This window comes from Platichthys flesus, chromosome 21 (assembly GCF_949316205.1).
Source record: "Platichthys flesus chromosome 21, fPlaFle2.1, whole genome shotgun sequence".
NCBI lineage: Eukaryota > Metazoa > Chordata > Actinopteri > Pleuronectiformes > Pleuronectidae > Platichthys > Platichthys flesus.
In genome coordinates, this window is record NC_084965.1 from 2,937,946 (window position 1) to 2,956,537 (window position 18,592).

The window sequence follows — 18,592 nt, forward strand, 5'->3', positions numbered from 1 at the left end:
CTCCCTGGGGGGGGGGGGGCGTCCTGCAGGTGGGAAATCGATGGGTCACATGGTCCTTCGTCCTGAAGTGTTACGTCCCCGCTGCATTAATGGCAGATGTGTATTCAAAAGGTGGAACCAGTACATGTTCCATTGGATCATTAGTCAGGTATCTGAAGCCATGTGTGCAAACCAGAAGCTGATCTGCAGAAATCCATAAAGCGACATGTGCAAACAGAATATTATAGAAAAGCACAGCCCCTGTAGTTTCTCACAGAAACCTGCCTCACACATCATTATGCCATTTTTCTCCTGTTTGGGCTCAAAGTAACACACTCATTAAATCCTAATGAGAAAGAGAATACACACAGTTTAATGTTCTATTTGTCATTAGAGGGTAATTCTTCTGTCAACTTCTGTCAAAGTCAGCGGAGACTGCGCTGCCGCTGCCTCATCAGCTGAGCAGGTGCTGGAGAAACAAAGGAATCTAAGAGTAAATGAGTCTGAGCGTTTTTAATCCACATGTTTCATCAGGGTGTTCAACCTAACGAGTCTTGATCAATCCTCCGCTGAGGCCTGGGCACATAAAGGACCAGCCTCTAAAGGACGCAGCTCATCCCACACACAAGGGTCTATGTGAAAGTCGCTGTGTCCTCGTGTTCAAAGGCGAACACCAACTCACTTCCTGCGTTTCATCTTGTCGTCTCGATTCCACACGATTCTTTCTCCGTCTTTCACTCTGTCAATGTGCCGGGGAAAGAAATCACAGAAGTCGGATGGTTCTCAGTATTGTGCAAACCTCTTCCAAGGTCCACCAGTTTAATGCTGCACACACACACACACATATAGTTTTCAGTCCTTTTTATCCCATCAATTATTCCATGAGTTTGTTGAAACTCTCTTGAATTGAGATTATTTTGGGTCCGTGTTCCATCCTCCCACGAAGTTTGATAGAAATCTGTTCGGTGGTTTTTGCGTCATCCATCTGACAAACAAACAAACATAAGAACTAACCGACCAACAGACAAACAAAGGGACAGTGGACAGAGGTCGATCAATAAGTTTGACCCAGGACACATCATGATCACACCAGTATGAGGACAGACAGTCTCCTCAGGGTTAAACCACAAACTAGGTCGTCTAGGTGCCTTTCAAAAACCAATATGACCATAACAAAATCAATGATCTGGGATTTTTCTTATCTGGCACTTCCATCAAGGTTTGTAAAAGGTTCAAGCGACTGAAACGTCTCTGTATTTACAGCCCAGGTGAGCGGACAGGTCACTGTGAGATGCTTAGACTTCACGTGAGGTCGTAAACTGCTTTGCATGAAAAACTCCCCAGCTGCGAACACCGAAAAGTCGTGTGAGAACCCGTTTGAAGGAGGGTCGGGGAAGGAAAACAGAGAAACCAGAGAGAGGGAGGACGAGAGCAAAGTCAGGTGGGAAGGTTCCACTCGGCCCGGCTCTCAGGAGTGATTGGTATTCACCGCGGCCCCGGGCGCCACCGCCACTCAGCGCTGCATCTCTCTGCAACATTAAGAATTGAAAAAGTATCTGTCCCATTGTTCTTATCTATCAGCCTTCATTCCATAACGCACACTTGTGGTGCCACTCCAGCGAAATAAATTGCCGCCGTGGAAAACAATATGCACCGGCGCACACGCTCGCTTCCCCCGAAATGAAATGTCCCACAAGCCACTGCTTCCAGGCGCAGGGGTCTAATAACCAGAGGCTGCAGCTCCTGTTGATGTTTACACAGGCTAATGCATCCTGGCCTGCTGGTATGTTAACGCCTTCCCTGACAAAATATGAACAATCAGGGGAAAGGAATCGACTCTCCAGCCTCTCATCACCGGTATAACGTCGGGCTGAAGTGCTCTTATGATGAAAAATGTCTGGAGTTTAAGAGACGCCTTTTTCTTTTACCACCTGGTTTAACCCGGGACCGCTGCTCTGAGCGGGAAGGTAAAATCAGGATATTCACGACTCTCTGCACATGCGGCCGGTTCCTCCTCCCATCGGTCTACCTTGTTTACGTGGCCTCTCCTTGCGTCATCCTGGCAACGCTGTCAAAGGCGCAACAAATAATTCCCCCTCCCCCCCCCCCCCCCCCCCCATCCCACCACCTGCTGCCGCCGCCGCGACCCGAGCGTTCCTGCTATTAAGCCGCAAATGGCAGCGCGTGCTTTGCCTGTCAGAGTGGCTCCTGAATAATTGAACGGGTTTATAAGGACTGTATTTGTTTAGTAAGTGGCCGGCTCTCGTGCTCAACACGCTCTTCTACTTATGGCTGCATATCACAGGAGCTCTTATTGGATGCAGCCCCGAAGCAAACGTGTAGTGAAATTAACTTTAAATGAAGGGGAAATGCAGAATTTGTTTTCCAGTGCGAGGTCTTACCTGGTTACTGAGCTGTGAGTGCAGCCTCGTGCAGAATACATGACATTACATTGAGCCGTTAGTCTGTAAAATCTCCACCAGGCCCCTTTGTACTGAGCTAATTTGTCCGTGTGTGTTTGAGTCTTTCACACGGTTCTGCACCAATGTCCCCGAGATGAGACAGGACCCGGCTCGGGCTGCCAGAGGGTGTCTAATGTCGCCTGACAGCACATTATAAAACATATGTGTTGCTTTCTGTCTCCATTTCAGGTCGTGGTACGCTACTGAAGAGGCTCCTCATTAACGGGTCATCACCGCCGACCTGCAGGGGGCGCTGGGTGACAAGTGGCCCGTTATTGAGAGATGTATCCAAGGTTTGTTGCTACGCTCAGTGCAATGTGCAAACGGTGTTTATTAAAATATCTCTGCATGACTTTATATTTTGCAGTGTGACCTATTGAAATGTGAGGTTCAGCCCTAAACTGCTCAATCCTGCCAGTTGCATCGTTGAAGATTCAGAAATGTCAGAAACAAGCTGCTTGCCCTCATATCGAGCTGCAGCATCTTCGGTTTGTGGACATATTTTCGATGAAGCGACAAATCTGCTGCGTTTCCTGCTCCAGCCCCCGTTGTGTGTTTAATGTGCTGAGGAAATGTTTGGTTTGCATTGGCAGCAGGTAAATCCAGCGCTGATACGGACGTAGACGAGTGAACAGTAAACAAACGGCTGCCTTCAGTGAGATAAAGTGACAGTGACAGTGATGCTGGATTAAATACATTGTTAGGACTTAGGACAATAGGATGTGTGGAAATAGTGTTTTCTGTTGCTCACAATGAAAACTGCTTTGCAGAAAGAACCTTAAATTGCTTTTAATCTAGAAACACTTTCCATTTAAGTCAATTACTGTTTTTTTGGGTTAAACACACTTTTTTGGGGTTAAACACACTTTCTCTGCTTCTATGTCCCAGCGTTAAATCTCCTGGTTTTTCTAAATAAACCAAAATCCCCAAAACTACGAGGTGGAAAAGCGACTCGGGATGTGTCTGCTGCCTCTGAGCCTGCAGAGGTTTTACAGATGCTGCTTCTCTCATTCTCAGGCCCGTGCTGTTTGAAGGTAGACCGCTCATCCCAGTTCTCGGGGCATGAACTTGACCGACCGGGGGGGAAGATGAGAGAATAACTAGCAGAACTCTTACTGCTACCACAAAGCAACTGCAACTTAAAACAGTCTTAAGCTTTCTCTTTCTCTGATAAGTCTTCCTCTGCACCGGTAAAGAAAAATATGCTTTAATGAGAACAAGATCTCGATGAAAGTATGAAACACAAACCAACTGCAGCCTTGAACACTCACAGAGCAACATGTAGATTACTGCTTCTCAGAGTCGACAGTTTGGATTCCAGAATTGATTTTCACGGGTTAGCTATTTAAGAAAAGTGCACATGAACTTTTAGAAGAAATGTGGAGGTTAAGGAGGGAAATTATGTGCAGGGAAAGTTTCCTGTGAAAGTTCTAAGTCAGAATAAAAAATTCTGATTTACATCGGCTCTGCAGTTCGCATATTGAAACTACAATGCATTCCTCTGCTGAGGTCCTTAATGAAACCACATTTAAATTCACCAGGTCTGGATTCGCATGTAGATTGAACTTTATCAATGTAGTTATATGCAAAGTTGAACAATAGTATAGTGACAAACTGTGCAGTAATGTGTCAGAAATATGATGTGACCACGGTATAATGATAATAAAAATAAATTTCCACATAGTGGGTCTAATAAGGAATTATCATATGAGATGTAGAGCTCATCCCACATTTGAATTCAATAGACCCAGGTGTTTATTTGGATCTGCACCATCATCAGGAGCCATGAATTATTCAAATGTTGAAGCATTTCAATTTTCACCATGTTGGAGAGAAAACAAATTCCTGCATCGAGCCTCTGATCCAGATCCACACCGACATTTAAAGAGCTCTACCTTAGTGCTCCATCCTGTCCTCTCTCTAGAAGAAATTAGTTTTTGTGTAACTCTGCTATTGAACACACACACATGAAGCAGATGGATGTTCAGTCAGAGGACCTGTGGCTTTGCTTGTTGCATCCTCATCACACCAGCGATGATAATTACAAGCAGTCATAATTATCATACGCTCTCAAAACCTCAGCCCCCCCCCCCCATCGATACAGCCTCTCTTCACATCGTCTCTCCAGATTCAAAACTTGACATTTCAATTTGAGCCGGGCACTTCAGTTTCACAATTACTGGCGAGGAGAACGCATTGGAATACGAATGATTCTCGGCCAACCAGCCCCCGGTGAAGAAGTCCAATGAGCCGGTCGCTGATCCTGAACAGATCCTCAGGTGCGTCAAAGCGGTCAGTGCGACTTGAGACAGAGGAGGAGGAGGAGGAGGAGGAGGAGGAGGAAGAGGCCGAGCTCCTGCCAACATGCTCCAGGGCCACGGCTAATGAGCCCTGACGCAGGAGCTGGAGAAATGTCAGCGAGGCCGTGGACTGGACCAAATGCAGAAGGATGGGACGGGGGGGGGGTTGCGTCGCACGCATTCATGTGGGTCTCAGGTTCAGCATCACTTTCAATTTTCTTTACAATTTATATCTGAAGAGAATCGAGTTACACAAACAACACAAATTAAAGTTCCATTAAGCTCCCACAACTAAAGTATTTTATAGAAGTGATATTACAAATTTTTCTCAAAATGTAATATCACGAGGAAATGTGGGAAAAACAACTGAAGCTCCATTGATTTTTCAATAAGTAAAAACATGCATTCACTGCCTTCCAACCCCCCCCCCCTCCCTTCCCCCTCTACCTTTCTGCATTCACCTGGAAATAGCCCAGAGAAAGTGCTCTCCTCTCTGACAAGCGGGGAGCAGTTTGCTCTCCTGTCAAGCTACAGTGAAAAGAAAGGTCGATGGTGTGTCTCCTGTGAGAGCGTCAGGGAGGAGAAATCTGTGCATCGGCCTCTGCAGCTGCATCGAGAAAAATACGAATCCGAAGGTGGAGATTGAAGCGGAGTTCAGCTCACACCATGAAAGGTTCTAACACGAGAAGTAGAAAGAGAAACGCTGTGGTATTTACATTCACTCAAAATATGTAATTCAAAAACTCTGCAGCTTTATTAACAGCAGCATATATGAGTTTGCATATTGATTCAAACCCTCATAGTCTGAGTAAGTTTCTGTGGTTCAATAACGAACAAAATAAATTGATATTGAAATTGGCAGATTGTGACATTCAGGTGTAATTAACCTTTTAGTTAATAAGTCAGAGTCGGATATACACAAAAGACAAAATGTTACTTTCTGTTTTTAGTCAAATTGTTGGTATACTGACTTAAATCTCTGGAGTCACGACTGTGTGTTTGTGTGTGTGTGTGTCTCTGTGTGTGTTTCTGTGTGTGTTACGTCCCGTACCGACAGTGCACTGGTCGACCTTCATGCACACAAGTTCACAAGCCTCCCACAAACTCCTGAGTAGAAGAGTTAGGTCACTTCTGCAGAGAGCGAGTCGATAACTATCGAATCCCTTCATCCCTGTTTACTGACCACCATGACAGGAGCAGAGCAGAATTATGAAAAACATGTTCACCTTGGGTTGGGTGTATCTGAGAAAGTATATATATATTTTTCTGTATACAACCTGTGTTCGCCCCCCCCCGTGTTGTACGACATCAAGATGAGGAGAGAAAACCTTCTGCCTGCAGATGTGCTGGTTTCTCTCTCTCTCGCTCGTCCCTCGGAGCGAGGGCAGCACTTCTGATTTAGTCCAGAACAAATTTAGTTTGGCGATGACCTTGAGAGAAAAGGTTTGTACTGCTCTCTAATAGCTTGTTCAACCAGCCGGCCCACAAACCATTCTCTCAAAATCAATGTTGTCTCTGCAGCAGGGGTGAGGGGGGGTGAGGGGGGGGGAGTACATTATGGCAGCTGAGGGGATGCAGCTCGTCCACTCTCGGGACGTGTCATCGTGTCCCTGGAAATGACAGCAAACAAAGTCCCTGAGGGGGAAATGAAATCATGTTGCCTGTGAGTTCTCCTGTTTCTCAAACACATGCAAATAATGTTTTCAAGTGCCACCAGCCAAGAGCCAGTCGTCCACGCTCAACATCGATTTCAACTTTTAACTCGAGGATTCTTTGCTGACACGGGAAACAACTCTTATCAGAACCGTTGGCTACTGAGAGAGGCTTTAATATTCCTGCTGAGGAAGAGGAAGTGGGATGTTTCACGAGAGGAGGGTCTGTTATCAGGGGGACCACTTGAGAATGGCCCCCGAATCATTTATGCATTAATAAAGCGGACAAAGAAAAGACTTGGTAACTCAATCTCAAAGACGTACTCATGGAATGAGGTTGCCTGGAAATCTGATCTTCCTCTGGATTGCTGGCGGCCGGAGACCGAGTCCAGGCCCGGTGCTCCGGTGGTAATTGGGAGCTTTATTGATTTCCGGGCCTGTTGTCACGCCTGAGGTGACCTTTTGTTTGAGAATAATTGCTCTATTAGAGGGTTTATTCAGGCACCTGCTGGGTATCTCAGACGCGATTATTGTCCAATCAGGATCCCCGGGCAGTAAAGCACTGACCCTGTTCTGATGTGTGGTTTGGACGGAGAGAGTCTCGCTCTCTGAAATAATATCAAATCAGAACAATAGGTGGACTTGGTGCATGTAGGGGTTAATGGGAAGCTTGATGACGTTTGACTTGTGGAGGCTCCTGCATTGCTTCACCAAATTAACTCAGAAATCAATCAAATGTATTTTCTGCTGTGTTTCCTCGAGCTGCAGTGAAATGTGTGTTTCTCAACAACCTCGGAAAATACGAGGGGTTTATTTGTGCTTCCGTCGTTTTCTCCACCTCAACGGAAATAAGTGAAGCCCCCCATTAGCATGCAGCACTGGTTCTCTGTGGGTTCATCCCCAGTGTGATCTGCACACAGTCGACAGAGAGGGAGAAAGGTTTACAGAGGAAACTTTCTCAGGCTGCGGTTCAGCTCCGTGAGTGTTTGTGGCTGCAGCTCACTGCCACCTCGAGTGAGAGAGGGAAGGAGGGAGGGAGGGAGAGAGAGAGAGAGAGACAGAGAGAGAGAGAGAGAGAGAGAGAAGGAGAGCTACGAGCCAATGGGAAGTCAGTTATCAAAATAGAGATAAAGAAATACTGGTTCTACTCTCTATTTATATTATTGGTTGAAAAAGTATGGATGGACGGTTGGATGTTAAAACATGGGAGACCACTTTTCCTTTCTCATTTGAAACCCATGTTAGTCACTGTGAGAATCTCAGGGTAGAGTTTCAGAGTTAAGTTCTCCAGAACCTTCAAACCGCCCATCATCCTTTCAGTTCCTCGTATTGGCCCTGAGTGCAGGTGTGGTGAGCAGCGATATGGCACCTGTCTAATCCCCCCCACTCATCTCTGCTCCTTACAGCACGGAGACAGAAGGTGAACACACTGCTTTACAAAAACCCAGAGATGAAAGTGCTGGCACTCGAACGTCCTGTTCAAATTTAAATTATGGCCCTGAGGAAGTGTTTGTCGTTGCGGGTCCACACGTCACCTGTTTGTGTTTGTGTCGGTAAAGCACCGCGCTCCATGTTCCCACTTATGACTCATGCTCGCTGCCATCCCTCCATCTTGTTTAGATCCAGAAGCATCTTTATGCGCTAGCTCTGACTACGCATCTCTGCTCTCACTTAAAACATGTATTGTAACATATACAAAAATACATAGAAACATGTTGTGGCACTGGAGGACACCTGAATTAAACATACATGTTATTAAGCCTCATTGAAAAACGTTGACACGGCCTGTTTGTGCATCAGTTTGAACACACGGGGGGGGGGGGGGGGGGGGGGGGGGCTCCAGTTCAATGGTCTTAATGCACTAATGCTCTCTAATGCATTCTGCTGCCGCTGAGCAGGAACCTTCTCCGTGTGATGAAATTGATTTTCAACATGTTCTTTGTTCCCAGTTGGCAAAAAAAAAAACACATCAGCGAAGCTCTAAGATGTGGTTTATTAATTAAAGCCAAAATGTTTGCTCTCGCTAGAGTGTGTGCCCCCCCCCCCCCCCACCATCCCAACACAAACACATGTTGCTATGTTACCGTCACAACATAAAAAAAAATTAATAATAATCCCACACTACCGCAAATTGTGTTGTTTCAGTTCACTGATCACGATGAAATACAGAAATTTCCCTCGGGACAAACAAACTATCTATCGATCGCTATTTCAAATAAAGTGGACTGAAAACCCAACTGGGATTTAACAGATTACTCTACAGACTTTATAAACTTAATTTAGCCTTTAATTGACTCAAATAAAAACTTGAAATTGAGCTGAGTTCAACTTATTTGTAACCTGATGTTGGTACAAACTGAAATTGCGATTTAACACCAAAACTGATGAAGCGTTTATTTGCCGGTTTTCACCCCAAGTCATTCCAGATGTTGGTCAGCAGTGTGCTGTGTTTTATAACGTGCACTGAAACACTGGAGTCAACTTCACTGCAGCATTAAACCACTGACCTGATTTTACTGGGTTATACTTCCCTTTAAATTACTCAAACGTAGCCTCAAGCTTTTTCAACACAAACATGATATTAAGCTAAAGTTATTCTATAAAACTGTACGAGAGACAATATTTTCCTCCAAATCCCAGACAGTGATTAATACAGAATTAGAGAAACATAATAGAAAGAGTCCAATCTATTCAATTAATAATTACTGAAGTCGCAGAGGAGTTAAGGGAATCAACAAATGTCTAATTAAAGTTTTAATTTATGAACACAGTTCATTTTTTGTCTATATTTTGATTAGTTCTGTTTTTGGAAAATGTTCCCTTGTGGCCTTTATTAATACTTTGTTTAAAACTTGTTAAGGTTATTTTTCAAATGGATGTAAATTTGTATTAAAGTGATGAAGAAACTATTTGCCCAAAGGTCTGAAAACACAATTTGTTGATGTATTATCACCGGAAGCAACACGAGGGTCAGTGACAAGTGATAATAAAATGAAATGTGATAAAAACTTACTGAATAGCTTCCTAACACCTTGAGATTACACCCAGGAGTGCAGTTTTTTTTCTTCTTCTTCAAATTCTTCTCTGAAAAGACAGCAAATGGCTTCATGGAGGATAACCTGTACTTCCCTGATATAAGCAGGACTGGAACATATCATTTAGGGGCAGTTGACGTCACCCTGAGGATCACGGGAACGAGATAATAAACTCCAGAGTGAAAACCCAGGGACTGTGTGGACTCGATGGATTTGATCACGCTGTGTAACTGCCACTTTCAAACTTCCACTTGGTTGCATGATGCAAATGAACGACGCGTTGTGTCAGGGAATTACTGGAAGGGGACAAATGTAAACTTTGGCTTCTGCTCAATATATAAATGATGTTTACTTGCCGATAAAGCAGAGACACTGGAAGTTCAGCGTTAAACTGATTTCTGTCACTTGCCAGGAGCTGTCACCAGTCTTTGAGAGCTATGCCAAAGATATAGCTCTTATCAAGATATCACTTCTCTTCCTAAGGGTAATTGTGCCTTTGCCAATTAAGTCTTCCCCTTCCATAGACATATTCAATTAAAGACGCACATATTAATTCTCCTGAAATTGTATCTATTCCCTTTTTATCCTTTTATTTATTTCGATTCTTGTACAGCACAATCTTCAGGAAGCTTTTTTTGTTCTGAGATGAATTCTACGTCGTTAAATGAACCCAAACGTCTGATATGAAGTAAACACAACTGTTAATGTACAAAGTCCAGATAAGTTCCGAACAACAAGCGGTTCCCAGACTGTGAACAAGTCCGAACCAATCTCAGGTTATTAGTGGAGCGTTCTGTTTCTGTTCTGATCGCCTGTTTCCCTCAATCGACGGGAGCTTGACCTTCTACTCAACTCTCCAAGTCTGAAGACAGATATTTCCTTGCTGTCCACCACACGGCAGAGTCCAGTCTGTCCCGATGGAGTGGTGCTCACCGGCCGTGTCATCACTGCTTGTAAACGCACTGATGTGTGAAGCTCCTGGAACCACCAGCAACACCACCACCTGCTCAGAGGTCCAAACTTTCTGGAACAACACAGTTCACGTCACCTCAGGATATGAATCCCAGCTTCAGGCCCAAATCCTGCAAAGTGCCAGTGAGCCTACATTTAAATATCAGCAGAGCAGTATCTACATTCAAAGCCCTGATGGAGCTTCCTGTGGTGATGGTGAGGTGAGGTTTGAACAAAGTCTGACGCTCGCTCACTGGAACTCTCTGATTTCAGGGCTGCGCTCATTTGGCAGAATAAAAAATACACGCTCACAGAGCATTTGATTCAATTTCAGCGGGTGGTTAACGATGGAAAAACATAAATGAAATGGCGGCACGATTAATGACCAATGTTATTTCCCCCCCCCCGTCTCACTTTGTCTGTTTTAATCTGTGTGTGTGTGTGTATGTGTGCTTGTGTTGTCTTCATACAAAGCAACACACTAAGCAGAGAAACCAGGCAGCCACTGGGCATTTGGAGTACACCCAGCAAATGTCATGATGAAAGTCAGTATTTCAGGCGTGGGCGCTAAACACCACTGAGGACACATGTAATGGCTGCCAATATTTTGAGCGTGGAAAATCAGCAGCGGGTTGAAACTGTCGCCTCGGACCAATTTCCTTCCACCCAGACTTGTTTTTTATAGCTGGAGGAAGCAGGAGTGGGAAGCGAGCCAGCTGCTAGGCAAACCAGGCCGGCACTGACAACACGACTGACAACACGACTGACAGACGGACGACAGGAACGCGAGCGTTTCAAGTAGGGAAAGTTGATATTGCAGTGGGCTGCCTGCTTTCACGGCCCCATCACCATAATGTGACGAGCTGTCATATTCAAATCCTCGAGCTGGTCAATTTGTAGCACCATCAGTATTCTGTGCCGAGACTCATTGCAGCCATAACAATAACACTAAAGGTTTGAGGGGATATAAACAGCGGGGGGGGGGGGGGGGGGGTCTTCCTTCCAGGCCAGCAGCCTTTAACCTCCTGCAGGCGACTAAGTGTCACTATGTGAGGTCTCATCAGGACCATCAGGCCCCGGCAGGAAGCGCGGTGGAATCCCATCCGTGCATTTTCACCAATTTTTAAAGAGAAGCTTGTAGGAGAGAGTCTGAAACCAGAGGTTAAATAAGACTAAGCTGATGACATTCTCACTGCAGAGTTTTTGTATCTGTCACCCCCCCCCCCCCCCCCCGTCTCTGGCACAAACAACCCCTGGCAGCATGTCCAATGAAGCTGCAGCACCAGCTTCTCCTAATTCGTATCCGGGCCTACAGGCCATTACCTGCTTATCGTTCACGACTAGCACTCGCTCTTCTGAATGTTTGTCACCGATGCGGAGGTGGCGCCGAGCGACAGCGGGACCCGAGGGGGCCGACGGTGAACCTGGCAACTCTCAACGTTTCAATTAGAGGCTCGGTGGAACATGGCGGCTCCTGATCGTCTTCCTGCTCCACGGCTCCGGGGCCCCTCATTACAGCGGGCTGATAAGAGCAGGAGACACAGCTCCAACGGGCTGAGGCGGGCGCGGATAAACACGCAAACGTTGACGAGAATACAAAGATATATGAGCCTACACACGGAACGACACACAAGGACACACATCAGCTGATATACACCCTGACAGCATGAAGCATGATTAATCTGACCAGGACCTGCAACCACACAAACTGGAAATATCTGACTCTGAAACCTCTTTAGAAATAAATTATTCTACACACACTTGACTTCTCATGACACAACACAATTTGTCTAAAAAGAGAAGAAAAAGAAGAGAAGTGTTAAATGAACCCGGTCTGCGCTGACTTCCATCGCTTAGAGACACAATTAAAAAACAACGCAGGAAGAAAAACTTCTTCTTAAACACCTGACAGCTAAAATGTTGACCTTTTCCTAAATGAGTAATTTACACACGGTGTAGAAACTCCTGGGGTGTTTACACAGACACACACACACCTGAGGTCTACCGTCTATTAGCGACACGGAGGATTGTCATGACATTTGAGTTTGACCGTTGCTCCAAACACTGAATATTTATTGCTGTATTAAAGGCGCCGTCGCTCTCCTGCGTAATAAACCATGTCAGCAAAGAACATTTAAATCATGGCAACAATCCTGATGAATCGCCGCGTGGCAATCAGGCTTCTAATCTCCACTTCAGACCCCAACACCACGACTCAATTGTTCATAATTGCCCTTAAGATGAACTATGGCACAAACATTCGAGGCATCCAATGCTCCTCTGAATCCATCCTTCATTCCCTCTTATCAGTCAAGGGCACTCGGCAAACAGGAAGAATTGCCCTATTATCTATTTGCATTCCAAAAAGTGAATCATCTCATCACTCTTTGCTTTTTTCCCTGAACCATTTTTCAAACCACGCTGTTCATTTCTTTCATTAGGAAGAGGCTACAGTGGGAAGGGAAGGGAAAGAAGCAGAAATAGCTTCAGCGTCTGTGATGGCGGTTCATGACCCACGATGTGATATCCACTGATTAATGACAGAGGGGACGTCTGTGAGCGAGCAACAAAATAATCTCTATGACTCATCTACGAGGCGCAATTATGATGTTTGAAATTCAATCGATGTGTCGCTGCACGGAAATATACTGATCGTTAGACGACAAACTGAGAACAGACCATAAAGAAGTATATATCAGAATGTAAAAACATAGCATAGCATATTCCATTTTTAGTATTTTGCCTAGAGTTGAGTTAAAAACTTGGGCTGGATGCTAAGCTACTGGTGCTAGCTGTCTGAATTCCATAAGGATTACGCAAACAATAAATAAAACAACTAGCACTCGTGATGAGAGCAGTATATTTCCATTGCTGGTTACAAAGAGAAACGACTGTATATCTTGAAAGTGAATTCACTCCTGACATATAGATTCTATAGGAGCCAACAGAGTCACAGCCCATGACTCATTGGCTGACGCTCTTTGTTAACGTTCACAGATCAAAGCGCTGGTTGAAAACTGAGCTCCACACCATTTCTACTACACTGCTGCCTGGCACAGATAAGTTCATGCAGGAACACAAAAGCCAAAGCAGGTGCCGTGCGGATGATTCCTCGGTGGTCTGTGTGCAACCTGCTAAGTTAATGAACATCTGTTTAAGCACTTATCACTGGAGCTATTCATCAGAGGGCCACTGAGGCAGCAGCCCCTCCACAGCGAGGTGGATCCAACCAAACATGGCTAATTAAAACCGCCCTTTGTTTTCTGTACGTGAGCAAAAAAAATTAAAAAAATCTGAATAGAGAAAGATCTGCCAGAGAAAATGTTCAGTTGAAAGTATCATGAATTACCCATCATCGTCTTAAAGCAGCTATTCTCCGAGAACTTTTTTCCTGACGTGGATATTTTTGGTTTTGTCTTTCATGTGTTTTACGCTCGAGTTTATCAGCTCCCTGCAGACGGGCCCCGATTCAAATAAACAACTTTTAATCAATATTTGACAAGAAGACGTCCTGGGAAATGTTACTCAAAATTGATACGACATTAAAAACACTCACATTACCGAGTGGATATCATGACAAGTATAGAAATAAATAGAGGCTGAACAAATGTGTAACACCCAACGCGATAGTTTGCCAATTAGTCACTTCCTTCTTTGGCTCCTGGTGTCTGTTCTCCTCGGCAGCGCCCACAGGCTGCTCCACTCGGCTGTTTCTCAAGCTGCCTGCTGACATGTTGGATTTAAATCAACCCTTTAACTCAAAATGCTGCAAATTCTAATTTACCGGAGCAGACCTTTGCTGTATAGCCCCTCCCAATCCCCAACACCGGCTTCCCAAGTTTTTCATAGAAAGAGAAGGAGTAGTAAAAGGCTGAGGATGGAGGCGTCTCGGCTGAAGTCCCCCCCCCCCCCCCCCCCTTGGATCCTGCTTTTAAAGCTGCACTGGACTCCAACTGGCTGAGAGGAGTAACACACTTCTGAGCTGAACTTTGAAAAACCCTAATTTCTCATGTAATGTGATAACGACTCAACTGCGTCTAACAGCCAGCTGATGATGAAGTTGCCAAAAAGCACGTTTAAAAAAAGACCTGCGGCAGAGTCTGGACTCTATTGCTGCTGTTCAAGTTTTAATTTATCATATTTTTTGTGTGAAGAATCCAGGCGCAGAATTTAATTTGTTTAACTATCGTGTTCCCGGTGATATTACTCCTGCAGCACTGTCTTTTGTAATTAACCAAACTTGACTCCTCTTCGACTACAAAAAGCAATACTTTAGCTCCACATTAGTCAAACGTGTCTCTCCTGTGTAAATGCATTACTGCCCCTAAAACCCCAATTTAACCTTTCCCTCCACCAGGCACCTCCACCCTGTTGCAGTAATGAGGGTCATTGGTGGGATCCTCTCTGTGGACTGTGACTAGCTGATTACTGGAGAGCTGTTGCTATCTCCAGTGAGCTGCCCTCTATCTCTGTCCTCTGTCCCCGGACCACGAGACGTGTTCGCAGGCCATCAATCAGGAGGCCACAGCAGGTCCTGGTGTAATCACAGCCGCTGTGTTTGTTTGTGTGTGTGTGTGTGTAGGCAAACACCAGATGTGTGTGTGTGTGTGTGTGTGTGTGTGTGCTGCTGTGCAGGCATGCATGCCTATATGTAACATTGCAGATTTTACAACCTAATACGCTTGAGGCAATTTCTCAGTTTGCTGGAGCGTCACGCCTCACGACAATCCGCTGACAGCCTCCATTTGCTATTTACAGGAGTTTCAGCATCAACACATTTCTAATTGTGTCAGTGATTAGCACAAGGATTAGTTTCTGCAGGTGTGAAGGACAATTGCTGCTATAAATTAACAAAATCAAGTGATTTAATACAGATTACGAACACCTAAAGCAGCCAGTACCATATAGGTAACAGCTAATAAGCAAGAGCCAAAATTGTGAAAGATTAGCGCTGTAGGAAAAGGATTAGAAAGGATAAGTCGATTATTTGATTAGTGGATTTAATCAAGGTTGTTTTATTTGTTAGTTTGGTTTAATATTGTTATTCTTACAAAAATAGCATTTAAAGTCTATTGAAAAACATTCCTCTCTGTTTTCTGACCGCATTCATTTAGTTTTGTCCAATTATCATTCTGAAACCCAAAGACCTTCATTTATAATCATAAGCACTAGACAACAATGAGAAGATTCTTACATTTGAAATCTGGAACGCAGCATTTTTTTGTCGTTATACTGCTCGATAAATCCACATTATGAAGTTTGCTAACAATAAATCTTTCTTTGATTTATCACTTCACCACAATATTGTCACTTCAGAGTCGGTCAGTTGCTTCTGTTAAGGTTCACGCCTGCTTATGGTCTGTGCTGCATGTGCAGAATACATGCAGGGCGCAGCCAGCAGACCTTCGCCTGCTTCTGAGGCTGTGACTGGCAGCTCACAGCTAAAACCACAGCAGGATGAATTATTGTGTGTTTGGCAGAATGATGCCAAGACACCCTCTCACCTTCTCTGTCACCTGGAGACACGTGCAGCACAGACACGTGCAGCACAGACACGGAGCCAGGGCACAGACAGATGCTGTAGAGTTCAGGTTTGAGGTGAACCACTTGGAGAGCAGTGGTTGTTGAATATAAGGAGCTTTACTAAATAAAAACTGTAAACGACTTGTCTGGTTAAATTCAGGGTCTGAAAAATAATATTAGTTTTGTCATTATATTCTACACTGGGGGGGGGATTGGTTCTCGTTCATTAACAATAGTGCAAACTTGTTTCAAGTTGTATTTATTCCTCTTAATCCACAAACTTTTAAATGCTTCCATCGCCTGCAGGAACCTGTGTAGAGCATTATTGTTCACAGTTACTGTTGCAGGCTGTGTGTGATTTGTCAACCCCTGACATACACAAAGCACAATGGAAAATGGGCTCTCTTCCCCCCCACCCACACAGTCACCCTCAAAACATGAAATATTGATAGTCCACAAACAAACAGCCATTGTTCCCTGTGTTATTCAGGTGAGTGTGCTCCTCTGTGGATGCTCCATCATCAGGTGACGGAGGCAACAGGAGAACAACACGGCTGCACCGCGCAACGACGCAACAGGGCTGTTCACACCGGGGCTCCGGAGGGAGGGGGGGAGGGTGGGGGGGTCAGCGGCGTGACACGGTGCTATTCAACGGGGAATCAAACAGTTGACACGCAGCATCATTCGCACTTGCACAGGCCCCGTTCACACGCACGCTCTCATTCCAGCTCCAGTTGGGCTCAATGGGCTGATCCGCGTGTCCTGCGGCTGCAAGGTGACGCGCAGTGGAAAACACGAGCTGCGCGTCGTCTGTGCCTAAAGTCCCTGGACTGAATAATACGAATAAGAATAATGATGAAGATGATGATGATGACAACCGAGCACAGGGCTGCATCACCCTCACACCATCACCACCACCACAGTAGTGAGGAAGTCCCTATGACCCCCGGGTGCAAACGTCTAATTAATGCTTTTTCATTTTTACCACCCATGCACGCGATGATAAAACTCCGTGTTGGCCAATCACAGCGGGGCGGCACAGGTTCATGTCGGTATTAAGAAGCGAGGGCACGAGTGCGCGTGACGCTCATCGGTACCTGTTCCTGCTGCTGGACCGTTTTCGACGGTGCGTTGCCTTCCTTCGCCGTGGTCATGATTCCCTGAGGCTGGGGAGAAGCTGCTGCTTCCCCGGCAAGAGGAAGAGGAGGAAGAAGAGGAGGAAAACAGATGTGCAAACGCTGGAGGATGCACCGGCGCAGCGGCAGAGGAGGAGGAGAGGAGGAGGTGGAGGAGGTGGAGGAGGAGGAGGCACGGAGCCGGTAACAGGAACACACACAAAAAAAAAACTGAGGTGGACGATGTATTCACGGCTGCGTGTGCAGCGACCAAGGTGAGAAATAACAAGATCCTCAGTGCAAGCGAAAGAGGAGGAGACAGCTAAGAGAGAGGGAGGAGAGCGAGAGAGAGAGAGAGAGAGAGAGAGAGAGAGAGAGAGAGAGAGAGAGAGAGAGAGAGAGAGAGACGCACATCTCTTCTTTACACGTTTGTCGCGAGCCACATTCAATATTCCACACACACACACAAACACACATACGCACACAGGCACACACACAGAAAGAAGGAGCCTGTATGTTGCAGGATTACAACAAAACAAGCACGTTAAGATCTGCATTTTGAATGTGTCAGTCATGAGGAATATAAGTTAATGTGCGACCAGAAGGACATTCAAACACTGCAGTATCAATTATTCTCATTAATTACAACATAAAACCACTTCCCTTCTCAGCAGCTGGCAAAGTAAAGCAGCAAAGGTTTAAATCTTCTCCCATGTGTTCCTGCAGAATATGAAAGTAAGTCTCTGGAGGACATAACTTTCCTGCTGTTATAATGAGAAAGGAAAGTCCAGAGCTCTGCTGCAGCAATGCATTGATGCTGAAACACTAAGTGGCCTGTTGTACAGTAACAGGATTTCAAATTGTCCTCACACAGGAGCAGCAGCTGTAATAACACCGAGAGTCAATAACGACAATGTTGGAAATTAGGTTTAAGGCTTGAGTGGCTGTGTAAAGTTGTGATCCGTGCAGGGGACGGAGTCGTTTGCAATAAAGTGGAGCTTTTAATAAAGTTCAGTCAATATGAGATTTAGTTTTTCAGAGGTAATCGGATCTGAATTCAGTTTCAATCAGTTTAAATCAACTTTTTCTCTGACAACTTGACTCAACTCCAAAAAGATCTGGATTATTCTGATCCCAGTAGGAGCCGGATCTCAGGAACAAAATGTAATTAAACTTCAAGATTGGTCAAATAATTCAACATCTGTACAACATCTGTACAACAGCTGTACACACACCTTTATTTACATTCTGCACTTGGTATGAAGTTGAACTTACATGTTAAGCTTCTTATTATTGTTAAGTATAAAAGAGAAGATGTGAACACGATTAAACAATCCCCCTGAACAGATGTCAGTACCAAACAAAAACAATATATTAATTTCTAACTGTTATTTATCACAATCTGTTTATTGAAGTGTCACGACCATAAGAGACACATCAGTCCCATCATGCTGAGAGAAAGCTGGAGGTTGTTCCGGGTCGTCCAACAGCCTCCGATGCATCGTAAACATTACGACAGTGAGGGGGACATTACGATGAAGTGATGAAGTGATGAAGCACAGGACAGAACAGACG

General features: G+C 45.0%; 1 protein-coding gene across 2 annotated transcripts in view; it reads right to left on the minus strand.

Annotated features, from left to right (window-relative positions):
* The window catches only part of dpp6a (dipeptidyl-peptidase 6a), a 105,928-nt gene that overhangs the window by 52,272 nt on the left and 35,064 nt on the right, over positions 1-18,592 (minus strand). The window contains exon 1 of one of the 2 annotated variants that reach the window (XM_062379093.1): positions 17,000-17,200. The exons of the other annotated variant lie outside the window; for it this stretch is intronic. Coding sequence (XP_062235077.1) covers positions 17,000-17,056 — 57 coding nt within the window. The 5' untranslated portion in view covers positions 17,057-17,200. Of the gene's footprint in view, positions 1-16,999; positions 17,201-18,592 lie in introns of those variants that run through there. 2 annotated transcript variants of the gene reach the window in all.